The sequence below is a fragment of the Dermochelys coriacea genome, chromosome 5, assembly GCF_009764565.3.
Source record: "Dermochelys coriacea isolate rDerCor1 chromosome 5, rDerCor1.pri.v4, whole genome shotgun sequence".
Taxonomy (NCBI): Eukaryota; Metazoa; Chordata; order Testudines; family Dermochelyidae; genus Dermochelys; species Dermochelys coriacea.
Genome location: NC_050072.1, coordinates 95,096,685 through 95,124,038, shown reverse-complemented (window position 1 = coordinate 95,124,038; position 27,354 = coordinate 95,096,685). Strand labels below are relative to the sequence as shown.

Genomic DNA, 27,354 nt, shown 5'->3' with positions numbered 1-27,354 from the left:
ACGGTGGCATAAAACTGCCACGGTATGTTGCTTGTGCAAGTGCATACTTTGCTCCTTGCATCAGCACTGTGTGTGTACTCCCTGGGAGTGCTTGTGTCGATGCAAAGTGTGGTGCACCATGGGTAGGTATCCCAGCCAGCATGCTACCTGCCACTGTGCTGCTATCAGCACACTTCGGGGATGTTTTGGCAATGCACAGAGGGGCAGAAATGAGTTGCTCGGGGTGACTGGGAGTCAAGTTCCCAGCATGCAAATGTATTCATCCCATAATATCATCTTTATCCCATAATTTTCATGCCTTTTTTCTAAAACATACCATAAACCCCCACAGCCCTCCTCACGGTCTGCCATCTCTGACAGAAACCTGGAGTCTGCACAGCTTTGCACTATTGTCCTAGGCATTGCAAACACAGGATGCACGATCCTCCAGTATGCACAGTATGTACAGTAATGGAGCATAGCAAGAACCAATTTATGGTTGTTGGTGGCATTGATGAAGCAACTGCAGATGGTGGAGCACTGTTTCTGGGCCCAGGAAGGGAGCATTGACTGGTGGGATTGCACTGTAATGTTTGGGATGATGAGCCGTGGCTGCAGAACTTTTGATGCACAAGGCCACATTTGTGGATCTGTCTGTCAAGCTTGCCCCAGCCCTCCAGCGCAGACTCACCAAAATATGAGCTGCACTGACAGTGGGGAAGTGAGTGGTAATATCACTGTGGAAACTTGCAAACACAGGAATACTACTGGTCAATGGGAAATCATTTTGGAATTGATAAATCCACTGTGGGGGCTGTTGTCATGCAAGTGTGCAGGGCCATTAATTGTCTCCTCTTACGCAGGATTGTGACTCTTGGCAATGTGCAGCACAAAGTGGAAGGATTTGCAGCAGTGAGGTTCCTGAACTGGGGTGGGGTTTTAGACAGCACGCATACCCCTTTTTTGGCAACAGAGCACCTTGCCACAGAGTACATCAACTGCAAGGGCTACATTCATGTCCATTTTACCTACACATACAGCAACCGTGGCGCTCTCAGGTCAGTATATGCAAAACTGTGATTGTCCTTAATGTCCCCCGGGGTGGAGTGGTAGGGGTAGGGATGCGACCTCTGATGCCACATGGAATGTTCCACAGAGTGTAGGGAGGTGCTATAATAGAGTTCTTCATGGACTGAAAAGAAAGACAAGACTGTGTTTGTTAAACCAGTAGATCCACAAGAGTCTGCAGTATCTGTTCTTGCTGGCAGAGAAGCCCCATTATGTCTTAGTGAACCTCCCTCTCCTCTTTCTGCTGGGACTCCTGGGCCTTCCTCCTGTCCATTCTTTCCTTCTCCAGGCTGTCTGCAGTGTTCACACTTCAGGCCCTTTGCTCACAGTCTGATGCAGCACTGGCTTGCAGGATCTCCTTGAACATGTCATTCTGAATCCTCATCTTTCTCCTCCTTATCTTGGTTGGGCATTCCACAGGTGTAGAGCAGAAACCCCGCAAGGCCATAACAGCAGCAGCTGCAGGTAAAACACACAAAGGCATCATTGGCCGTATAGTTCACAACAGAAAGTGAAAGTTAAAACTCAAAACTCCCTTCCTGTGCTCCCCTTAGGTTTTAAACAAGACGTGCCTCTTGACACTTCTGCTGCAGTGTGCATGGTGCCATTTACAGCACCAGCCGTGAGGTGTGTGGCCTGCCAGAGATGAAGGAAATGGTGAGGGAATTTCTTGGTTGCATGAAATGGAGGATAGGGCAATGGAACTGAATACTGGCACCATTTTCCACAGGCAGGGGTGATTTTAACTGATATCTCCTCCTGAGGGTAACAAAGGCACAGAGAGTACACTGCTGCTGGCCTTCCAAAGCCGCCCAGCCTGTACACTGCTAGCCTGTTTACTCCAATAGTGCCTACTGGAGTTATTGCCAAGTCATGTGGGAAGGTGTCCTACCGTGAAGAAGAAATAAGATGGCCATCCCTAGAAACTCTGGGAGAGGGTTACAGAGTACTTCCATGAAAGTTTCATGGAGATTTCTCAGGAGGGTTCAAGCGATGCCCCTGTATACATAAACTGCTCCTCATGCCCCTCCCTTGCCACAGGGGAATGAAAAAAAGTGAACCCTATCTCTCTCTTTTTTTGGTACCACTACCTCTTGTCGTACAATTAAATTAATGAAACAGTCAATAGCTGTATCCTGTTAACTTGGGAGTGCCATCAGTACATCACTGTAATGGGAAATATAAACTACCCAAAGTTCCTTCCCCTGCATCAGACTCACCTGTGCTCAACTGCCAGGACTGACTGGACTGTGGTGGAGTCTCAGACAGGTCCTGGCTTGTGGCATAACAAAATCCCACCACTTGCATGTCCCCCATCCTCTTCCTCGTCCTGGCTGTTCATGGCAGGAGTCTTTGGCTTGGGCTCCTCGGAGGTAGTCATGGTTGTCTGCAGGTCGGTGGTGGGGTTTCCACCAAGTATGGCATGCAGCTCTTTGTAAAAGCAGTAAGTCTGCAGCTCATCACCTTGGCCTTCTGGTATGCCTGACACAGTTCCTTTGCTTTCATGTTGTACTGCTACTGGTCCCTGTAGTACCGTCTCCTGCATCTCCTGTGTAACCTGCTTGTAGATGTCCATGTCTCTATGGCTGGTCCATAGCTGTGCTTGCACAGCCTCTTCTCACAGGCCTAGGAGATCCAATATCTCCGATCTACTTCAAGCTGGAACACGTCTGGAGTGTGTAGCTGGCTTGTTCTCCGGGAACCTTGGGCAATGGCGTTCACAATTGTGACTATATTGGTCAGTTTAGGGCATTGTGGGATAGCTGCTGGAGGACTGTTAGGGTCAACATAAGTAACACAGTGTCTACACTTGTGCTGCGTCGCCCTCAGCACATCGATCATAGCTCAACGCCACTCAGGGCAGTGGTGTTACTGTGTCGCTGTAATGGGACATTTACATAGGTGGGAGACGCATTTAAGTGCAGAACATTTGTAACTAGGTTGATGCAAGCTTATGCTGACCTAACTTTGTAGTGTAGACTGGGCCTGAAAAGGCTCAATGCAGAAATGATCGTGGGAGGTCAAAATGTGAGCTCTGAAAGGGAGAGAGAAAGGCAAGTAATCTTGACTGATAGCTTGATAGTTCAGAACCTGGCCCCAAGCATCTGTCTTAGATAAAGAGAAAGGTAATGCTGCCTTTCCAGCCCTAGGAGACATACCCATCTTAACTCTGATCAAGTCAGTGTGCTAAAAATAGATCAAAATAGTGTGCTATTTCCCCCCCCCACACACACACACACACACACACACGCAAAATAGGTGAAGGGCCATGTTGGACAATACTGTTTTTGTGGTTTATTTAATCTCTCTCATTGGCACGGAGGGGTGTTAGAGAGTTTGGCCTTTGGACTTCTGAGGAAAGTTAAGCCCAGGAGCTCAAAGGCTTAGCTGCTAAGTTTTCAGGTAGAGAGAATATTCTTGTGATTGTTACTCCATTCTTTCTGGCATAAGGTTAGAACTAGTGCAACATTGTACTGCATTTGGTACCCGTAAAGTGGACTGGAAGCTGGTCCACCTTTTGGCCCAAGTCAGTAACCAGCCAAGTTTAGGTACGGACAGTCTTAACTCAGACTTATGTAGGAGTTATAATACTTAAGTTGCTCCATGTTGCTGATTTCTCATCTCCCTTAAATAATTAAAAGGACCAAACCAAAGTGGAGTGAGTCTGAATGCTAACGTTGGCTTTTGTATTTCACCACCCTAAACGTGAGTATCAGTCAATGAGTGAGCATTCCTGTGAAGTCATTTTCCTGTGATGTGTGTTGTATCCATTTTTATTGTTTCTCGTATACTTTGAATGGACTTTATAACAGCAATAATGTCATTCAGATAAGTATATCATAATTGGCCTTAGCAATGAACATCCTTGGCTTTTACTGCAGTTTGTATAATACTTCAGGATGATCAATTATCTCATAATTCCCACATTGTTGGAATTATTGTTTTAATTATTTTGGTTAAAATACATTTTTTTCAGTTAGGTTTCAAAGTAGCAGCCATGTTAGTCTGTATTCGCAAAAATAGTGTTATAGAGTTACACCAGGTAATGGTCACAGTCACAAATGCTTCAAGAGTTACCAGCTTTGTGTGGGAGGGTTTTTGGGTCCTATCATCTTGTAATTATTTCTAACACTGGTTTCATTTAATTATCACTTAATTTTTATCCAAGCAAGATTAGCCATCCAAGAGAGCTAGCTGATGGTAGTCCAAGCTATAGGGCTTGGGAAAGGATGGATAGCCTTTGTGCTTGATTTTACTATATTGTTTTTCTTCCTTTGTGCTATGTGAGCCATGTATGGTAATGCATGTAATTTTCAGTGGAAGTTGAGGTTTAAAAGGTTATAGTAATTCTTGGATTTTTCAAGTAATTTGAAGTATTAATTATTACAAGTAGACAGCACATTGATGTTTGCACTGCTACTTGTGTGATATTTATGGCTTTATAAGAGGTTTATATAGCATTCTTTATGATCAATTAATTTGTGCATGGTCAGGGGAGATATTTCAGGCTGTCTCTGGCACCTACATTCCACTGTGACGGTCACCATATAAATATCAGAGAGGGAATATGCCACCTCATGAAATTCCTGGAGAGCGTTGGTCTCATTTGTTGTGTAGTGTTGCTCAACGCTGTACAAAACATAATGGGATATGTAGTGTCTAGTATTTTACAGTCTTGTGCTAAAGATCCAATGCTGTATTTGATGTAGTGCTTCTTAAATGAACTAAATGTACATGTCAAAGTGCTGAGCCTTGCTGTTCTTATATCTGTTCATAGGTTTGCGTCACCATTTTGCATGTATTTACCAGGAATAAACCTTTTCTACACAAACAGAAAATGAAAATACAGTGTCTTTTTGTTAAAGAGAAATTAAAACAGCCACTATCACCAAAGGATGTATTTCCCCATGTCTTGTTCAATTATTAGATGTGAACAAACTCAATACTGCTTAGCAGGGAAATGCTTGGTTTTCTAGTAGATTAAAAGTTTTTATTGAAGAAAACTGCAGTGTGAAAAGATTTTTCTTTCTCTATAAATTTTAATAGTTATTAGAAGGAGGATTCTGGCCCATTAAGTTGCAGCCTGCTAAGACATAATGCTAAATCACTTAATTTCTCTAAGCAGCAACCCTGTTCCATCTTCTTTAAAGGAAGCTGTTAGAAGAGCCTTGATGTTTTAATCGAAAAACAGAGCAAAGTCTGACAGCTAAACTGTGCTTTGATGGAGGTTTTTTGTGTTCAGCCCTTTAGTCATGGGATCTCCCACAGATCCCTAGGTGTAAACTCAGGGAAAAGGTTTGTACAGATGCCAGTGTCACTTGTAGACATCTGATACACAACCACAGTTACATGTAGATAGTTGTCACTTAGTCCTTTGGCTGAACAGGGCATGGCAGTTGTGCTATTTTGTATAAGGGGCAATTTTAGGACTGTCAACACCAGTCACAGAGTTCCTGCAGAATTGCAGTTTTTTATATAGCAGATACAGTTTGTAATGGATAAACAAGATGTGATCATTACAAAATCCCTGCTTAAAAATCTGAACTGAGGCTTCATGCAGAATTAGGCTGCTATTTCTTGCATCTCATTCTTGAAGTCTAGCTTTGTAGTCCTCTCAGCAACTGGCCCAAAGCCAAGCCTTCATTTCTCTCCAAAACCTGAGGGACAGGAATTAAAATGAAGGTTTAGGAGGATGGGGGAAAGTGAACTGTACCAGCTCAGAAGATTTTTTTATCTCTAGGTTGTCAGTTCAAATCCAGCCCAGGTCCTAACAGCTTGTTGTAACTGAAGATCCAGTTACTCTTTCTGCAGAAGTAATATTAGCCCCAGTGTATTCTAGTTGTGGAATTGCATTCTGCCTACCTAATCCCTTTCGTCCCTCTAGGTTTCAGTTGGAAAGTTCTTCATTTTCTCTCCTAAAAAGTGTCAAGCTACATGCTAGACCCAAGAATGTGATTGAAACCTTAACTTCATACTCCTGAGCTTCAGCCCAACACCCAAAGCTGGAACAGTTAATTAGCATTAAAGCCGCCGTGCAAAATTATACTCACCCAGTCACACAGGCAAATTACAGGGATTTTGTTTGGGATTGATGGGAAAGTAAAATATTCAATTTCTTGTTTCCCTTCTCTTGTCGTGATGTGAAGGGCAGATGAAACTCTCTGTATCTTGGCTGGAAAATGTTTGTGGCAGTTTTAAGACATAAGGCTATGTCTATACTGTGGACCCGTGCCAGCATAGCTCCCTCATGTAGATGCAGCCTAAGCTGACAAAAGATGTTCTTCTGTAGGAATGCCACATCCCCAAATGACATAAGCTACATCGACAGAAGCACTCTTCCACTGACATAGTTGTCTATACATGGGGGTTTGTCAGCATAGCTACATCGGTCACAGTTGAGGGTTTTTTTTTTCAACTCCCCTATTGAAGTAACTATACTGATATAACTTTAAAGTGTAGACTAAGGGTACTGTAATGCTTAAAAGGCATATAGGCTACTAATAATCTTGTTTTAATATGCAGAAAAGCCTGAATTAGGATAAAAACATAAGGACAATAATGGCTGTTTGTAGACAAGACACCTTATACTAATTCAGAAAATTCACTAACTGCACAGGCATTCCTGTTCACAGAACTTTGATCCCCACATTTGTGAAGATTTTAACGTGAAGAAAGTGTGTGGGCTGGGGGAGGATGTGTGTTCACATTTTTAAGCATATAATCCAATAATGAAACTTGCATTGTATGATCTCTAGTAGTATCTAGATATACAGCTGGATTTTTCACAAAGAAACAAAACTAAAGCTTCTCTTGTTGACCATATAAGTTTGTGTCTCTCAGTACTATTGCTTACATCTTGTTAGTGCTTCTCTGCGTACCGCCAGCCAAAAAAGTTCCATTGCATGGGGCTGCCCAGGATTTTTCCACTTTATTACCAAGTCTGATTGGACTTTAAAGCAATTACGCCATTAAGCAGTATGCATTGCCCCAGTGCCCAATATGGTGATCATCCTTTAAGTGCTGGTGATAATTAACTACTTTATCATTCTAATAGGGAGTTCTGAATTATAATTTTATTGAGCAGCAAAATCAAGGATTAAAATGATATCTGCAGTACCAAGGTTAACTATATTGAGAAAAATGAAACCACGTGGTTTCTAATTCATGAAAATAAATATTTCTGTTTTAAATAAGTGCAGTAGCTTACTCTGATTCTTCAGACATAATTCTAATTGCAGCTTAGTGATGACTTTCTCCTTTTAAAACGAATTGCTTTCTATACAGTGAAGTTATAATGAATTGAACTCAAATTATAAACTGCCTCCTCCCAATTTGTGAAATGAATATGAATGTAAAGGAGTACTCTTAATGCTCATATAAAATCTTGTGCAAAGGGCATCCTCTATAGTAAATAAAACTAAGATTTGTCTACACAGTGGAGTAATGCACACTACGGCGGTGTGATTTCTAAAGCACACTAACATTTTGTGCATGACTTGGTCCCTGTAGACCCTACTGGTGCTTACTAAATGTTCCCTAAATGTTTCAAACCAGTAGTCATGAGCAATGCTAGCTTTGTTTTCAAATTTTCCATTTTCATCCAGTATTGTGAATGTGTAAATAACTAGAATTGGTCAAAAACGGGGAAAATTTTTGCTAGCACCCCATTAAAAAAATAGCAAAATTTCAACTGGTCTATACAGAATTTCCTAGTTAAGGCTCCAATTCAAAATCACATTCTTATTCCGGAAAGAACTTAATTATGCACATGCTTAACTTTTAGCATAGATTTAAGTCCCACTGAAGTCAGTGGGATTTCAGCATTTGCTAACGTGCTTTCCTGAGTAGGGAGAAACTTTAGCACGTGCTTAAGTGCTGTTCAGAATCAGAGCCTCAATGTTTTAATAAGAACACTGAAATATGAGACATGCCAGTGGTGTCAGAATGCACTGAAGTCTACAGTGGACATATGTTTGTCCTGATGTTACTTCACTCGTACATTCAAAACCCTTACTGAATTGTATGGGGCAGAGCTGAACAAAATATTGTAAATTCCGTCCCATGAGAAATTTTGACATTTCAGCATTTGTTTTATTCTCAGATTGGGACAAAGTGTCAAAATTTCAGAATTTTGCATGCAACAGAAATTATGAAAAATTTAAAGTCAGAAATCTCACATGTTGTTTTGATATTTTCAAATGAATTGAAACATTTTGACACTCCTGAAATCAAAGTGTTATGTTTTGGTTTATTGAAATGACCTGAAACGCATCATTTTGAGGCCGTTCAAAATTAAACTGTATTTTTCCATAGCAGCGGATTGGTTTATGGGAGCTTAGTTTAGGAGCCTGATGCCCCTGTTCTCCCTTATGAAGTTAGCTCCCTGGTTGGACTACATATTTCATGATGCACCCAGAGTCGTATGACTCCTGTGATGCACCACTGAGAGGTTGGTCAGGGATAACCGTGTTGTGATATGGGAAATGCAGTGCTGTAGGGACCTCTGCAGAAAAGAGATAATAAGGCAACGCACTGATTGGGGGAATGCAGCTAATTAATGTTTTATTAAACTGATTTGACACTAAACATTTTGGATTAGTTCAACAACATGAATTTTTCAGATTTGGGCCAGACCAACTTGAAACTAAATATTTCATAGACATTTTTCCATGGAAAACTTCAAATTTGCATTTTTCATTGAAAAACCATTCGAACAGAAAATTTATGGCTAATATGGGGGATTTTGGTCAAGCATGGCAAGAAGATTTTAAACCCTTTTTAACGATGATTGAGTATGTTTTCACTGCCTGCTGGATCAGCGGGCAGCAATCGATCCAGTGGAGATCGATTTATCGCGTCTAGTCTAGATGCAATAAATCGACCCCCAAGTTCTCTCCCGTCAACTCCGGTACTCCAGCACCGCAAGAAGCGCAGGCAGAGTCGATGGGTGAGCGGCAGCAGACGACTCACCGCGATGAAGATACCACAGTAAATTGATCTAAGTACGTCGACTTGTGTAATTTAGATCGATCCCCCGTCCCCCCGCCCAGTGTAGCCCGGGGCTAAATCAGGCTTTTTGGCTAAAAATTCTCTACCATTGCTATCACTGGTGCAGTTCCACAATTGCTCCTTTGCAAGTGCTCATGTAGAGACAACTTCAGGAAACCTAGCACAAGTACTCTTAAACCGGTCAATATAATTATGTTTATAATCCCAGTGACTGCCAGTATCTTGTTTACACCAATGCTCCAACCATTGCTACCACTGGTAGAGCTGAATCCGTGTTTGCAATGATGGGAAATATTAGAGAAATACATTTAAGGTAGACCTCAGTGTTCAGGCATAGGGAAAGCATTCTCTAATATGACGAGAGCATCCACTGCTACTTTCTGTGGTTAGGTATTCTTTTATCCTTATTAAAATGTAATGGTCTAATACAGTGGTTCTCAAACTTCATTGCACCATGACCCCCTTCTGACCACAAAAATTACTATACAACCCCAGGAGGGTGGACCGAAGCCCGAGCCCGCCCAAGCCCCGTTGCCCAGGAGGCGAGGCAAAGCTGCCCAAGGGCTTCTGCCCTGGGCGGGGTGCATGTAACCTTAGCCCTTCTGCCCAGGGCTGAAGCCCTTGGGTTTCAGCTTTGGCCCTGGGCAGTTGGGCTTGGGCTTTGGCTTCGTCCCCAGGGGGCGGTGTGGGGCTTAGGCTTCAGCCCTCGGCCCCAGCAAGTCTAGCACTAGCCTTGGTGACCCCAATAAATGGGATTGCAACCCACTTTGGGGTCCCAACACACAGTTTGAGAATCCCTGGTTTTTAAAATTTATAATTATTAATTTCTGGGCTTGAACTCCATTTTTGTATAAGCGTTAAAATAAATGTCTAACTTTGAGATGAGGGCACTTAAAAAATCAGTATGTTGTCTGGGACATGATACAAAATTAAACAAAAACTGGGCACAGTGCCCAAGGGGGCAAAAAAATCCCTGAAAGAATAAGCCAAAAATCATGCTTTTTTTTTTTTTTTTTTTTTTAAGATAAAATAGGTGGATAAGTAGTCCTCAAGTGCTGGCTCAACAGAAACATTTATTTTCCTCATCATTCCTATCAGCTCTGATTCTGCAAAACACTTGGGAGTTAAAGTTAACCATTTGCTAAAGTGCGTTTCAGGATCATAGCCAGAGTGCTTAGCACCTGGCAGGATCAAGCCCATAAAAAATGAATCAACCTGGCTATGTCATTTATATCCTCTTTTGTATTTCAAGGTATAGACTGTCTCAATTAAATTCTGGGACTACACTATGAGTTAATTTGTGTTCTCTTTTCTGCTTGTAGCAGCAGAATCAAGTCATAGGAAGTTAATACATCAATAGAGAGTTAATGATTTTCCTTTCCCACCTGATCCTCCTTTCTCTTAAATGTAGTATGTCATGCTTCGGTAGGTGACTGTCACAGTTACAGGTCTGGCTGCACTTTCATGTCCTCTTTCTGGTCTCTGAGTGCACCCCCTCAATTGTTGTGCCTTATACCTTTACGTATCTGAGGAGAAACGTGAAATTCCACCTCACTACTTGTCCAGACCCTGAACTACAGTACACCTGTAGGACCAACTGAACTTGGGCACCTGCAGTTCTCTCCTTCATGAGTCTGTGACCAAAGGTATATAGTGACAAACCAGCCTTCTGAAAACCAAAAGTACTGTTTGTTTTAACAGTAGGAACAAAGCATTAGAGAGAAGATTTTAAAAGTCTACACATATATCTTCCTTAGAGAGACAAGGTAGGTGAGGTAATAAGATAAGTGGATCCCATAAAAAAAATATTACCTCGCCTACCTGCCCCTCTCGTATCCTGGGACAACACAGCTGCAACAAAACTGCTAATATCTTACCTAAAGGCTTAGCATACCCTGGTGGTAACCTAGGCAGGCCTACCTTCTTCAGACACTCCTAACATCCACCCTTGAGCCTGTGTCTCAGACATGCATCCGACAAAGTGGGTATTCACCCACAAAAGCTTACACTCCAATACATCTGTTAGTCTATAAGGTGCCACAGGACACTCTGCTGCTTTTACAGATCCAGACTAACACAGCTACCCCTCTGATACCTGTCACAGCTTGGTTTCCCCAAACAACTATCCCCTCTCTCGGAAAAGAGTCCCTTTTAAACCTTGCAGTAGTTCCTTTGTTCTTCTGTGTTTCTGAGCTTTGACCCTTCTGGTCAAAAACAGTCCTGTAGGTTGGCTAGAGCTAGAGGTAAAATCATCAAAGCCAATATAGCTCTGCATTGTTCCTTAACTCTCAAATATTTGCTGAGGGGTGGTTTATGTTGAACCATTCTTTTCCTTCCTCATTTTTCTTGGTAAAAGTAAACATCCCAATAACCGTGGTAAAAAATAGTATCCTTAAATTAATACATAGCAGTTCTATGGCATTTTGGACCTCAACTATTTGGTGCTCCAGTCATTGATATTTATACAGAAGTATCTACCAATTATTTCATTCAAAGTGTCAATATACATCTTATTAGTTAGCTATTGTTGATTAAAGCTCTAACTGCTATCCACTAGAAGACCTCAAAACCACCTCCACCACCATCTTCAGGTTGTCTGTTGAAAGTAATCAGAAATGAGATTGTGCAAATGTGTGGTCACATTTCCCTCTCTCCCTTCTAATTTCAGAGCTCTTCTGTGTCTCCATCAGCTAGTTTCAGAACTGCAGAGAAGCATAGGAACTCGACAGATTACTCTTCAGATAGCAAAAAGCAGAAAACTGAAGAGAAAGAAATAGCAACTCGTTATGTGAGTAAAACATTTACATGGTGTATTGCCAAACTAAGTTTTTTCTGCAGTTGCAGCAACCATATCATGTGTAATTTTTTTTTTTTTTTTAAACCATGGGCTAAATAGGAACAGGCCCTGAGCATAAATGTGAGTTGTAGGAGTCCAGCACCTAACAATATCTGGGCCTGTAAAAATACAGAGCATCTGCAAGGCAATGTAGCCTATTGACTGGGAATCAGAAGACCTGAGCTCTATCTGGGTTCCTTCTGGGTGACTTTGGGCAAGTCGCTTCATCTCTCTGTGCCTCAATTTCCCCATCTATAAAACAGGGATAATGAAATGTAAAGCACTTCTTATATATAAAGTAAGACCTACGTAGCATTTATTATTAACAGCTTAAATGAGACCAAAGAAATAGGAAATATTGAATAATAGTGTGATGCTTTATAGTAATAGATATTTTTACTTTTTAAAGAGACAATAGATCTTTGGATATTTTTTAAGAATTTAACTTGTCATTGCAGGACAGTGATGGTGAAAAGAGTGATGATAACTTGGTGGTTGATGTTTCCAATGAGGTACGTGTTATACTGCTTCCTGTACCATACAGTAATTGAAGGTGTCTCAATCTCAGTGTAGGTCAGATGCATGCCTTCACAAAGGGGCTTGTAATCGCTAAAGAAATCCAGCTTCATCTTTTTATCTTTTCAGTTCTAAAATATTATTTATAGCAGTAACACTTCTTCAGAAGAGCTTTTATCAGCTCTTTATATAGTTAAACAAATAAAATCTTACCTCACCCATCTTAAAGCAGATAGGACACTGATATTTATGGTACCTGTGTTCTGTTCCTGCTCTGTCACTGATTTTCTGTGTGACCTTGCACAAGACGATTAGCCTTTTATGTGCCTTCAGTTTCCCCACCTATAACATGAGAAATGTAATTCTTATTTACTTTGTTGTCCTAAGCATTATCGTTATTTTTATATGTCACTTAGTTAACAACATACAATATTAACTATTACTTATGTTTGTTTTGTTATACATCCTAGATTTTAAAATCATATTAACCAAATCAGTTATGAAGTCAAGTGATGCTTCATGTTTTATTTAGAGATCTTCCCCAAAAGTCTGAATTACTGGAGATAGGAAGATGTTATACTAACCCATGTTGTTCTTTTATAGGATCCTTCTTCCCCTCGAGGGAGCCCAGCACATTCTCCAAGAGAGAATGGCTTGGACAAGACCCGACTGCTTAAGAAAGATGCACCGATTAGCCCGGCCTCTATTGCATCTTCTAGCAGTACTCCTTCCTCAAAATCCAAAGAACTTAGCCTTGTAAGTGATTTTGAACACTCCTGACTTGAGAGAGTACACAGATGTGCACGTCCACCAGATCATATCTGAATTTCTAATGGGATCTGTAAAACACTACGAGACATGATACAACTTCACATTGAATATAAAGTTCCCTTAATTTCTACTTTAAAGACATACAGCAAAGTGGTGGTTAAAAAGCTCAGAGGCCTTTTTGGGATGAGAAGGGTTTATTAAACTACCAATGTAAAAAGATGATGGATGTGCCTGTGTTGTGGTAATTTTTCATGTGGGGGAGGAGAGAACCATGTCATTCTGAGGATTTTAAAAAAAAAAAAAGTACACCTAGGTTCCTTGACACATTTTTTGTGCTATGGTTCAGCTTCCAACTTGGATGTGATTTGATTGTCATTTTTGTTTAAATGACCAGGTAGTTTTAATTTTCTGTCTTTTACAAGAGTCTTCCTTGAGTTGCATCACAAATCACAATGCAAAAAAAGGCTGCTTGCAAGTGTGTGTGGGGGGGTCTTCTTTCCCTTCCTTTTGGTGACCGTAGTTTATCACATTCCTAAGCTGCACTGAAATTCTTCCTGCGATTCTCAACGTTTCAGTACACTTCCACTTCTCACATTGTTATATAAATCAGTTCCGTAGTGAATGTAGTGCTCAGGAGAGATGCTGGAGTGACAGGGTTAAACACAGAAGTTTGCTGTTTGTCCACCAAACAGGCATACCACAACAGTGCCAGTGCAAGATTCCTCACACTACCCCCATCACTGTGCCTCAACCCTGTTTTATAGGGATCACGGCTAGGGGTGAGTCAATTATTTCAGTCTGCTTGTCTGTCCGATTTTGGGCCTCACACTTCCAACAAAGGTGCTAATCGTGATGTGGACACATGTCCACCAGGAGCAGATTGAGACCACCAACAGGTTTCACATATGCTGCTAATATGATTGTCAGATGGTAATGATTTTCAGTCATTGACCTTATCCTGAATCACATCTGTGTCCTAAAGAAGAAAAGCTGTGAATCCTAGATTTAATTCCTACGGTCACCCTTCCCTTTTAAGTCACTCTGCATGCTTCTTTCCATTGCCAGTGCTGAGCATTAAAAATTGAAAACTAGGTTTCGCTAATCAAACCACATTTTAATTGTCATCTACAATATCTTGTATATGAAGCCAAAAAGTAAAATAACTGTCTTTCATTGCCTCTCTTGATATTAGAATGAGAAATCTACCACTCCTGTGTCTAAATCAAATACTCCAACTCCACGGACTGACGCTCCAACTCCAGGCAGCAATTCTACTCCTGGTTTGAGGCCCGTGCCTGGCAAGCCACCAGGAGTCGACCCTTTAGGTTAGTAACAATTAGGCCTCTAGAAAAGCATCTAACTTTTCATTCCTTTACAACACTGCATTCTGTGTCTGTGTCTTCCGTTTGTTGGTCTCTTCTTTGAAGTGCTGAGCATCTTTTATACCTGTTTAAATTGAGCACTATTCTCCCAACAGCTTCCGGTCTAAGGACCCCGATGGCGGTACCATGTCCCTACCCTGCTCCGTTTGGAATTGTGCCACATGCTGGAATGAATGGGGAGCTGACCAGTCCAGGAGCTGCGTATGCTGGGCTGCATAATATTTCCCCCCAAATGAGTGCGGCAGCGGCAGCGGCAGCAGCGGCAGCAGCTTATGGGAGGTCTCCAGTGGTAAGCGTTTGCCTCAGGGGATGTGAACATGTTCGGAGATGGAGGGGGAGGGTCTGTTAAATTAAAGACGTGCAGAGTTAAATCTAGTTCAACCTGTCTCTAATTTGGAGAATATGTTGTGGAAGAGGTAAATGAAACTCCTGTTCGCTTAATTCCCCACTTAATACATCTTTTTGTTCTGCTTGGGGAAAACTGCAGGTTGGTTTTGATCCACATCATCACATGCGAGTCCCAGGCATCCCTCCCAATCTGACAGGCATCCCAGGAGGAAAACCGTGAGTTTTAAACACTAAATTTATGAAGTTAATCATTTACTGAAGTAGTGTTCCCTTGCTGGCTAGATTTCCCCTGGCTACTGAATACTATTGCATGAATAAAAGTAAGTTTAGGGTTAGGGAGGGTGGTTTAATCCTTGTTTTTATTTTAAAAGCTTGTTTGGAGATTTCTTTTAAAATCTACTACCAGCCAGGAGGTATCAGATGGCATAGAGCAATGAGAGTCTGTGGTGGGCACAGAGGTTTTCTTTTCTAATTGTGAAGTAGGGGACCCATCTCTGAATAGAAATACAAACTGTAAAGGGATCTGTGGTATACATGTCTGCTGTACTGTGTGTCTCAGCTTAAAAATAATTCCATTGGACATAAAAGCCTTGCAATCACTTGCAAGCTTATTAGATGCTATAAATAGCAGTGTGCTGAGAAAGGAACGCTGAAATGTTTTGTTTGATTGAAAATACTGAAAAGAATTATCGTTTCATAATGTTCAAATTCATCCTTGATGGAACTCACCAGAAAAGGTGACCTACTCTAACAGGCTTTGTTTGCTGTGTAATTCTTTTTCCAGGCTCACAAACTCCCCATTCACATCCCCCTTGAGTTAGAGGGAGGGAAAAAATAGTAATGCAAATCATATTGATCTGGGTTTTATTTGAAGGGCCTCAAGTTCTACTTCCTTTGTAACACTTAAAAGAAAAATAGACTAGCTAATAATGGAAAGGTTGAGGGATATTTGGGTATAGTGGATGTAACTTGATTTTAAATATATAGAAGTTGTACATACTATGATTGTATCCCTCTTCCCCAGTGTTGCTTGTCATCTTAGGCTGTCTTCTGTCAGCTGCTCTGTGTTGATGAACCTGCACCTACATAGAGCCAGGATAACTTCATTGGGGATCTATGCAGGCTCAGGAGTTGGCACTAAGCAGTTTTCAGGATCAGAGCCTTAGACTGTAAGCTCTGTGGAGCAGGAACCTTCTTCCTGTCTGTGTGGAGAGCACCCAGCAAGTTCCTTTGCAGTCACTACTGTAATATAATAACTAAAAAGGTGAAAGGTTTTGTTGCATCTCAAATGTTTATTAATGCATTGGCATAATAGTGACTATTTACAAGGTCAATAATAGCTAATTTTATTAGCTAGATTTGAAGACTGCAAAGATGACAACCTAAGTTATATTCAACTGTTTTCACTGAGCGTTCTCTGAAATGGAATGTGCTGCATTGGCTATCTTGTTACCTGTACTTCTCCTTTGGTTTTTTAACTGTCTTTCCTAGGGAACAGTACAGTCTGACTCAAAATTAGGAGATGCATTTAAAAAAAAATCTGTACAGATCTTTATAACTGAGGAGTTTTGTAATGTATTTACAGTGCTTTAAACATGCAAAATTCTATGCTAGTGGTAAATATTACTATTACTGATGACCTGCACAGTGGTACAAGGGGACTGGTAATAAATGGTACATGGAGAGAGAGGGAAAAGTAAATGACACCAGATCTTTTTCAAGATTAAATGTATTTGAATAATTATACTTAGCACTTACTATTTGCTTTAAGAGCCAGCTTTTCAACTGGTGTAAATCAGCATAGCTCCATTAACAAGATCTTGAGCTACATCCTCAAAGCCATTTTGACTAAAACATTGCTTTAAAAAAAAAAAGCTATAATAAAGATTCAGTTTTGGTATCAATGTAAATTCTCAGAGCAGGGCGGGTGCTTCCCTCTGGGTACCGTGCAGGAGCAAACACACTGTTGGCAATCAACAAATGATGAATAATAAGATCTTCTAGCTAGTGCCTATAGAAATCTGCTAGTGGAAACCAAATCTACTTAAATTAGGAAGTTTGTATCTTTTAACTGCAACAACCAAAAAAATTTGCTTGAGCCTTGCTTGAATGTGTTTAGTGTCATAAAGCAAAGTGTCAATTTGTCACTCAGGCCTGCCGGAACGAGAAAAGAGAGAAAATAGGGTGCAGAAATAGTGAAATTTCTGTGGTTATGAGTATAAAAAAGGGGGAAAAACTGGAGATTATGTAAATATGGTTGCATTTTTATACTGCTGAAAAAAACACTGTAATATTGGCACATTATTACCCATTTAAATAACAAAAAAAATGGTTGGATTTTAAAGGCTGCCTTTTTAAACTCTCCATTTCAGTGCAACAATTAAAGCAATAGTCTCCTCCAAAATGATATTTCTGTGAGCTATTTTCATCTCTACTTTTACAACCATGTGGGTTTTTTTTCCATCAGTAGTACCGTGAATTAGCTAGTCTGTGGAAATTAAACCCTCTATTAACCATACATTTGTGTACAGAGGAGTCGTCTAATAAAGTTTGTGTTCAGTAATATATACTCTTTAATATGTCACATCTTAAAACAAAACAATTTCACAACCTAACTGTTCTCCCTAGAAAATATTTGGAGATGAAGTTGTTAGCTTATTCACAGGTGGCATAACTGGCAGTCACACAACACATTCTTTCTCAGTGAGAGTCCTGATTCCAGCAAAAATAATTGAGATTTGTGCTTGTCACATCAGTGCAACAACAACAAATTACTTGCACATTTTTGCTGGACTGCCATTTCAGGAATTGTGCCTAAAAACCTTAACTCCATGGTGTCATTGATTTCAATCCTTCTATTGACAGAGTGCTGTAAAATACAATACAAGCTTAAGATATGTGCACCGCACTGTTTAGTTCAGTGAAAACCAGGCAATGAACTAATCCCCTTCTTACTCTCTTGAATGTTCATGTTCATAAATGAAAACCTCTAAGGGAAATAGTCACCTATCTGTCCCCTTGGACCCAACCATTCCTTAAAGCTGGAAGAGATGCTCCCTGCTATTTCTGTCTTCAGGGAGGCTCTGATGTGAGCTTCCCTGCTTCTGCTATGTATGTATATCAAATCTCAGACCCAGTCACGGGCAAACTTAAGGTTGGAAACTATAGCTTCACCTATCTCTACACACTCCAGAAATCAGAAGCACATGGCTTGAGTCCTAAAAAGCTATTTAGTCTGTGTCTGGATAACTTGCCTTGTGGAAACCACTAAGGCCAACATTTTCAAAACTGGATGCCTAAAGATAGGTGACTAAATCCATGTGTAGACAACTAATAACTTCAAGTCTTCAGAAGTATTGAGTTCCCCTGGCTACTGTTAATGTAAATGGAAGTTGAGGGTGTGCAGTACATCTGAAAATCTGGCCATTGCATTCGATGCCTAACTATGTTGTCAGATGCCAAAATGTAAGCAGCCAAGTTTGAAAATGGTTTATGTATCTTGTTCTCTTTTCTTAAACAGATGCAAGGGGTAATTCATTAAATCACTTTCCCCTTATCCTTTCCTCAGAGCTTATTCATTTCATGTAAGTGCAGATGGTCAGATGCAACCTGTACCTTTTCCTCCTGATGCCCTCATTGGACCAGGAATCCCTCGCCATGCTCGTCAGATCAACACTCTGAATCACGGGGAAGTAGTGTGTGCAGTTACCATAAGCAACCCCACAAGACACGTGTATACTGGTGGAAAGGGATGTGTCAAAGTCTGGGACATCAGCCACCCTGGGAACAAGAGCCCTGTCTCTCAGCTAGACTGCCTGGTAAGTGAACATCCTAGGAATGAAAGTGAAGCTTGATCAGCTGGGGAAGGGGTAGAAGAAAGCAGTTTAGAAAATATTCAGATTGTGCAAGAGTGATGCGATAGTGTTAAGATATGGGTTGTGATGATCAATTAGTATCATCAGCATTGAGAACCAGCTCCTCAGCTGGTGCTGATTGGTGAGCTTAATTCAGGTTCTTTTTATTATTCCGTGTATTGCTGAGTTGTTCAGTCTCTGGTGTGTGTGTGTTATAATATATGTGCTTTTTCCCCTGACAAAGCAAAATCCCCTAAAACTATATAGGCAAGATCAGAAATAGTGCTGTAGATGCTGTCTATAAACTTTTGACATTATGGGTGTGTGTTTAAGCCCTATATCCTTTCATGTGCTAAAAATTACTTGTAGACTCATATTCTAATATATGGTCCATGCATGTGCATGTATGTGTGTATTCTGACAGTTTAAAAATCTCCCTAAATTATTACTGGGAACAATAAATTATTTGCATGTGCTAACAAGATGCACCATTATTGTCATTTACTGTTCTTGATGAGATGTTGCCTCTTGTTGTAATTGTTGCTACATCAGAACTGTGCAGAACGTGTGACCCTAATATCTCCTTGGTGGGGGCAGCAGGGCTCATTAAAATGGGAGGTGGAGGTATGTCAGAAATTGGTACACCTAGTTATCAAGGGGTTAATGTACTGAAATGAGCAGAGTATAAAAATGAAACCTTGTATAAAAGCTGTCAAATGCAGGAACATTGAAGTGTTTGGAGTTGGGTGCAGGTCTTCACATTTTGATGCTAATTAAGATTAAATAGCTCTCACTACTGAATTTTGTAGATCAAGTTTAAGTACTTCCCTGATGTCGTGTAATTTTCTGGCATTAATACACTTTATCATTGTCATAAGTGTAACTGGCTCATTAAAACCAGGAGGGAATACAATACTTTTATGGATTTCTGCTCTCATGTTAATGCTGTTTTCCTTTTCTCATGAGTAATCTCGTGATGGCTTCTGTCTCCACAGAACAGAGATAACTACATCCGTTCCTGCAGATTGCTTCCAGACGGCCGCACCCTGATTGTTGGTGGGGAAGCCAGCACGTTATCCATTTGGGACCTGGCAGCTCCTACCCCACGTATAAAAGCAGAGCTGACATCTTCTGCTCCAGCTTGCTATGCTCTAGCTATCAGCCCCGATTCCAAGGTCTGCTTCTCCTGCTGTAGCGATGGGAACATTGCAGTTTGGGATCTGCACAACCAGACATTAGTCAGGTAGGTCAACAGAACTGGATTGTCAAGTTGTGAAGAATGAATTAACAATAGCATGTACTTTCTCCCTTAATTTTTTTTTAACGTGCTCTTATCTTAATTGTCAGCATAACTGTTTCAGTATTTTGTTGTTAAGGAGCCAGAATAATAAAAGCTTGATAAAAATTACATCCTTATTTATAGGATTAGATGGGTTTATAATGGCAGACTTTAAAGTTCTGTTCTAATTCTGCTAGATTGGGGTCTGATGGCTGCTTAGAGTAAAATCAGCTGGTGTTGATGTTGCTAAGATTCTTCTAGATCCCTTTATAACATGGAGTAGTTTGGTCTTGTGTAATACGTTGCACACAACCACACCTCTTTGATCTGTGCTTAGTGTTTGTATTCTTAGTAAGGATGGGCCTGAATCACCACTTTCAGATCTGGTTTTGGAAAGCACAAAGTTTGGGGGGTTTCAGATGCACATGTTTGGGTATTTCTCATCCTCAGTGTAAAGCATTTTAAGTGGGACCCAGTAATAGAGATCTACATTATACAGTATTGTAGTAATACATGTAAAAGATGGGCTTTTATCAGTTAATCTGATAATCCCATTGAGACTATTCTGTATTAAAACCTGTGTAAGTAAGTGATTGAAGATGCTTTTTTGAGCCAGTAAATTTAGAATGTTATGCTGAATTCCTCCCAGGAAGATGTGACATTCCCAGTATCTGATGTGATGTCACAGTCTCAGTCTGACCCTTAAAACATACCATGTATACTCGTTCATTAGCCCATTCATTTATAAGCTGACCCCCCAAGATGGATAGGTAAACATGGCAAAAACTATCTGACCCTTTCTTAAGCCGACCCTATATTTCAGGGGTTGGCAAACTTTGGCTTCCGGCCTGTCAGGGTAAGCCGCTGGCGGGCCAGAACGTTTTGTTTACTGGGCGCATCCGCACGCATGGAGCCCCTCAGCTCCCAAGTAGCCATGGTTTGCTGTTCCCAGCCAATAGGAGCTGCAGGAAGCAGCACAGGCTGAGGAACATGTTGGCCGCCACTTCCCGCAGCTCCCATTGGCTGGCAATGGCAAACCACAGCCACTGGGAGCTGAGGGGCTCCGTGCCTGCAAACACTCCAGGTAAACAAAACATCCTAGCCCGCTAGGGGCTTACCCTGATGGGCCGGGAGCCAAAGTCTACAAGACAATGTATTAGATAGTCAATAGTTCAATAGATCTTAAAATGGTCAATTTTTGGTATAGACCCATTGATAAGCTGACCCCTGCTCTTCGATACTTCACGTTTTTTTACAGTCAAAAAATTCGGCTTATGAACAAGTATATAGGGTGCCTCCAAAAAAAAAATGTGCTAGGCTGATTATTTGAGGGATTCCACACACAGTTCATTTGGTGATCTGCAAATTCGGAATTCAAGTCACTCTACTAAAATATGCTTTTGCTACTTTTTAATAGCTAGAGTTATTGAAGGAAATAAACCAAAACTAGCATGATCTGCACGGAAAAATGAACACGGATCAAAACTGAATCTTTTTACCATTAGTGTGTGCATGTGTTTTCTTTTTGAAACTTTCAGACAATTCCAGGGCCACACAGATGGAGCCAGCTGTATTGACATTTCTAATGATGGCACCAAGCTCTGGACGGGAGGTTTGGACAATACAGTCAGATCCTGGGACCTCAGAGAAGGAAGACAGCTACAACAACATGATTTCACATCACAGGTTCACTCTCAGAAGCTTTGACATGTTAGAGAAATCCATAGTGATTTTATAAAATTAGCACCTTTTTAAAAAAGCAAACGTGAAGAAGAGCTCCTAGAATTTTTTCACTTCGTCTCTCTGGCACTGTGTTTAATGTGGCAGCTAAACATTTTTTCTAGATTATGGCTCTCAGTTTGACACATAAGTATTTTTCCCACAAGAACAGCAGAAAGCCCCATTTATAAAGGGGAATTGCCAGATTAAAGTGTTCCTATGTAACCAGTTTTCAGTTCTGTAGATCTTAGTTCAAAAGATATATTAGAAAAATATTTCTAATGCTGTTGGATGGGCTAGGAAAGTAACTTTTATAGTTTGTTTCAATGCTTTACTATTGCAGTTTAGAATGAGTTGCATTTACATGAACTAATTGTCTTGATTACTATAGTAAAGAATTAGCATCTTTTATAACCTGTGTAGCAGCCCAAAATGTAGCTCACATTTTGTGAACAGGGATAACAATGTAGCAGGAATTTAGCTCTGACTATTTCAAGCTCCTCCTTTACTGACTGAAGCATGTGCTCTGTTAATTCCAGATCTTCTCACTGGGTTATTGTCCAACTGGTGAATGGTTGGCAGTAGGAATGGAGAACAGTAATGTTGAGGTGTTGCATGTTACTAAACCAGACAAGTATCAACTGCATCTTCATGAGAGCTGTGTGTTGTCACTCAAATTTGCTCACTGTGGTAAGCTACAACATCTATGTCAGTATTTTCTCTCCTAACAAATCTGTTTTGAATAAAAACAAGGAAATGTAAAACCAGATGTTCAATGTAATACTAAAATTAAACTTTTTTCTGTATGATTTCTTTTTAATACAAAATACTTATAGTGAAATACCTTAATCTAGCCCAGAGGTTCTCAAACTGGGGGTCAGGACCCGTCAGGGGGTCATGAGGTTATTACATGGGGGGTCACGAGCTGTCAACCTCCACCCCAAACCCTGCTTTGCCTCCAGCATTTATTTGGTGTTAAATATATAAAAAAGTGCTTTTAATTTATAAGGGCAGGGGGTCACTCTCAGAGGCTTGCTGTGTGAAAAGGGTCACCAGTAAAAAAGTTTGAGAACCACTGATCTAGCCACATGTAACTTTGACCATTCTCTGGATAATTTTTTCATTAAGTGTGAATTGATCATTTTTCTTTGTAATCTAGGGTTTTTGTGCATGAGTTCATTGAAAATGTAATATAATTATAAAAAAAATTTAAAATCTGATTTCAGGAAAATGGTTTGTAAGCACTGGAAAAGATAATCTTCTTAATGCCTGGAGAACACCTTATGGAGCCAGCATATTCCAGGTAATAATCTCCTAAAAGCTGTTTTCCACATTACAGTACAATAGAGGTGCACTTTTCAAGGTCCATCATTAGTTTAAGGAGTTTTTTAAATGGGTTTTCTGGGCTATTTATGTTTCTTTGAAGACTTTGTTATAATGAGATGTACAAGATTTTGTCCTAAATAATATTTTAATAATTTTAACATTACAATAAAATGGACCCTTATCTTGAAGTTGGGCTTTAATGCCAATTTTTAATCTTCTTTGTCTCGAGTTTCTTATGCCCATTTCCTCTCCTTTTGTATATCATGCTGTAGGCAGTGGAATATAGTGCAGGTGCCACGTGGCTAATTTACCATTCATTGAATATCCAAAATCCTGCTGAAAATAGTGAAAACCAGACTCAACACTTGTGTATTTTTTTCAGTTCACAGACAAGAGAAATAAAGCCTCGTGAGCACTTTTTCCCCTAACTTATAACTGTGACATGGCATTTTTTAAAAATGTTCCTCTTTATTTCATGAAATAGCTTAACAGGTTTTGGTCTAGATAAGCACCATTAAGATGTCATAATGTGTATGAGATTTAAAAGTCATTATATTAAGCAGGAAAAATCTTGAACTTAAGAGCCGACACTTATGGAAGGTTCTTGTGGAATGCAATAGGAAATGATAACCTTTCTAACCTTTCTTTAAACAACCTATAAATATTAACTGTGCCCCTTTCTAATGGAACTTAACGATGCCTCCTTCAGAAAAGCGAACCTGTTCAAACTCTTTATAGTCTGGCTAATCTACAAGAAATCAGCACTTGATTAGGAAAACCTTTCCCACTCTAATCCCATCTCCAAACTCTCATTCCTATAGAATATCATTGAGGAAGTAGTGCCAACCAGCCTCCAACAATTTTTGCCAATCCTGGATGCTTCATTTTTCGGCTCCAGATATTAAATATAAATATATATCATATACTATATCTAGGTAGATATAGATATAAATTAATTCGCTCACTCGCTCGCTCTCATTTTTATGCTGTACCCATTGCATGGTCTATTTGTTTATTGTATTCTGTTCCATTGAAGTGCTTCTACTGTGCCAGTCACTCTGGTGTCTTCTCACCTGTTTGTTTGTTATTTCTGAGATTGTAAGTTCCTTGGTGCAGGGATGGTCTTTCTTTTCCATTTGGAAAGTGCTTAGAAGGGGGTACTAAAAACAATAATGGTTTTCATTCTCTATTATATCCTGTAGCTTTTTAGAGTGATTTCTATAGAAACCTCTCAAATTTCTTTAGAACCCTGTTGGTTTTATCCCAGTTAAACTCTATAAGACTTCTCCATAAGGGGAATGTATTTTTTAAGATGGCTTTTGGCTTGTTTTTAAGCAGGCAAAAACTAATTGAGTTATATAAACGTTTAATAAATATGCACTGTTTATAAAGTGTGTTGGGGGGGGTAACGGAGGATTGGAGGGATTAATTTGTTTTATAGGTTGTCTTCAGTTCTGTAATATTGAATAAAACATTCCCTTTCCTTTTATGTTGCTCTGTGTGTTGTCTTAAATACTTTAGGTGAGGGAAGTTGGCAGAATTATTTTCGTAATTGCATCTACCAGCCCTTCCTCTCTGCTTTGAGTCAATATATTTTGGTATATAGATAAGCTCTCCGTGCACTCCCCCTTAGTAAACTCTCTACTGATTTAATCGTCTAATCTGGTGCCATTTGTGTTCACCTGATTTGATTAAAACAGAAAAATAGTAAATTTCTTTGTTTATGTATTTTTTTTTTTTGTTTCTCGTAGTCCAAAGAATCCTCATCTGTGCTTAGCTGTGATATCTCTGTGGATGACAAATACATTGTCACTGGCTCTGGGGACAAGAAGGCTACAGTCTATGAAGTTATTTATTAGAGACAAAGCTAAATGCAAACAGGACTCCTCCTCCTAGCACTTTGCTGTATATTCCTTTTTTTTCTTTTCCAAACTGAGGACTTACAATGCTCATCACAGTTGTGGAGTTCATTTTTTCCCCCATCTAACTTGCTATTGAATTGTGAATGCTCATTAAGAACTTGTGATACCAAACTTAAGATATCTACTTGGAAGAAGAGGGGATAAGCATACTTAACACTGAACTGATTCTCTAATTATGTATTATAGCTGTAATGTATTTATTTTGTTTAAAGAAGGCTTTCTAACAATGAACTGACTAAATAAAGCTGTCTGCCCCTGCGTTGGTTTGAAAGGTGCGTTGTATATTTTGTGTTTTTTGCTGGTGGGTGGAAAGGAGGAGGGGTGGGAGGTCACAAGTGACAAATGCACTAAATAGAATGATAGCTTATATTAAATTTTTGACTATTTATCTTGCTCTTGGTTGAGACCTCCTAAGTGCTACTGTAATATAAATAATTATTGTGGGAGGAAGATGACGTAATTTAACTATTTTAGACCAGCTTGGAAATCTAGAAGAGTAATTACGAACTATAACCGGTTGTGTATATATGCCTGTAATTTTTCGCTAGTTAAATTCAGAGCTGAATTAAATAAATTGTAAGGAAAAATGTGCCAAAAATAAGATTCGTTTTAATGTATGTAACAATCTGCTGTCATGTAGTGTTTTGTAAATAGATTTGTTTTCAATGCTTCCGGGGATGGTAAAATCCTCTGTGTTGATCCTGGCTTTTTAATATAACATCTCTTTGTTGTATTGCAGAGAGAAGTACAGTAACTTTCCTCAAAGAGCCACCTTTATCTCTTCTGGATGTTTTTGCCACATTTCTTTGAGAAGGGAGATGTGCATCTTTCAGCAATTTTGCAGTTACAAGAGATTACAGAAATATTTGCTATATACATTGGAAACTGCACTGAACTGAGAATGGATTCCTACCAATGTACAGACTACAAAATCAAGGACTTCAGAGGTAGGATTTACAAGAGCACTCATTCTGAAGTTCAGAAAAGAATGGATTCTCTCTTGGGAAAAGGACTTGCTTTATTTGTCACCAGTTCTATCCAAGTCTTTGTTGGATGTCCCTGAAATGGACACAGGCTGTGCCATTGTGCCAGAGACATTGTGTTATCTTTTTATGTTGTTGTTGCTGTTAAACTATGATCTGTGACTTTTTTTTTTTTTGAATGCTTTAAAAAAAAAATCTTTAAGTCTGTGGATCTGCTGATGTACAGTGCCTTTGCTGCTATGGATCAAAATCAAAAGAACGATGTAGATAAATCTTATTGTATAAGTAGAAAATTACTTAATTTCATACTAGAAATGGATTGATGCTGCAAGTTGAAATGGACTGTTCATTGAAGTTCCAAATGTGGTAGCAAAAAATAGTGTCTTAAGTGCTTAGTGTTTGATGTCATTAACAGTTTCGTAATACTCTACAGTGTAGAAAGATTTTGATACTAAACTGTGTCATTGTACATAGTTCTAATGCATTGTATTGACCACCAGTACTTCTATAATGGTAGATTATTGTTTGTGCATTCAGACTTTTAAGCATTAAACATAAGTAACTTCTATGATGTATTATTTTTCTAATTTTTTTTCCCCTTGTGGATTTGCACACCTCAGTATTGTGGGCAGATTTCAGTTTGGTCAACGGAGAGTAGGCAGCCAAATAAAAAGTTCTAAATTGCACAGCATACCACTATAGACTTTTGAAAAAGAACAATGTGTTTTGTAAAAGACATTTCCCACCAATTGTCTTGTTTCACAGCAAACTTTCTTAACTGAAAATTTCTATAGTTAGTGTGACAGCGTCGGGCCAGATGGCTACAGGAGAGTAATAGAAGGCAGATATATTAGCCCCAGGTTAAGTAGGTCCCTTTTTCCTGGGTAAGGTAACAAGGAAGGTTCCTGATTGTTCTGGAGACGATTAAGACAGACAAGCTGATTAGAACACTTGCAGCCAATCAAGAAGCTGCTAGAATCAATTAAGGCAGACTAATCAGGGCACCTGGGTTTTAAAAAAGAGCTCACTTCAGTTTGTGGTGTGCGTGTGAGGAGCTGGGAGCAAGAGGCGCTAGGAGCTGAGACTGAGAAAGCATACTGTTGGAGGACTGAGGAGTACAAACATTCAGACACCAGGAGGATGGTCCTATGGTGAGGATAAAGAAGGTATTGGGAGGAGGCCATGGGGAGTTGTAGATGTCACACAGCTGTTCCAGGAGGCACTCTAGACAGCTGCATTCCACAGGGCCTTGGGCTGGAACCCGGAGTAGAGAGCGGGCCTGGGTTCCCCCCAAACCTCCCAACTCCTGGTCAGACACAGGAGGAGTTGACCTGGACTGTGGGTTCACAAAAATGGCCAAA

The 27,354-nt window shown here is 40.0% G+C and overlaps 1 protein-coding gene across 14 annotated transcripts in view; it reads left to right on the top strand.

The window, feature by feature from the left end:
• The window catches only part of LOC119855647 (transducin-like enhancer protein 4), a 123,841-nt gene extending 97,280 nt beyond the window's left edge, over positions 1 to 26,561 (top strand). For 8 of the 14 annotated variants that reach the window (XM_038402093.2, XM_043514549.1, XM_038402099.2 and 5 more), the window contains 13 exons: positions 11,726 to 11,845; positions 12,352 to 12,405; positions 13,013 to 13,165; positions 14,373 to 14,505; positions 14,658 to 14,851; positions 15,050 to 15,126; positions 18,479 to 18,728; positions 19,760 to 20,007; positions 21,582 to 21,729; positions 22,302 to 22,452; positions 22,989 to 23,065; positions 24,840 to 25,282; positions 25,750 to 26,561. In XM_038402093.2, the coding sequence (XP_038258021.1) occupies positions 11,726 to 11,845; positions 12,352 to 12,405; positions 13,013 to 13,165; positions 14,373 to 14,505; positions 14,658 to 14,851; positions 15,050 to 15,126; positions 18,479 to 18,728; positions 19,760 to 20,007; positions 21,582 to 21,729; positions 22,302 to 22,452; positions 22,989 to 23,065; positions 24,840 to 24,947 (1,713 nt within the window). In that variant the 3' untranslated portion in view covers positions 24,948 to 25,282; positions 25,750 to 26,561. Of the gene's footprint in view, positions 1 to 842; positions 1,038 to 11,725; positions 11,846 to 12,351; positions 12,406 to 13,012; positions 13,166 to 14,372; positions 14,506 to 14,657; positions 14,852 to 15,049; positions 15,127 to 18,478; positions 18,729 to 19,759; positions 20,008 to 21,581; positions 21,730 to 22,301; positions 22,453 to 22,988; positions 23,066 to 24,839; positions 25,283 to 25,749 lie in introns of all 14 variants that reach the window. The other 6 variants (XM_038402089.2, XM_038402087.2, XM_038402092.2 and 3 more) reach the window with 1 other exon arrangement.
• The last annotated feature ends 793 nt before the right edge of the window (positions 26,562 to 27,354 follow it).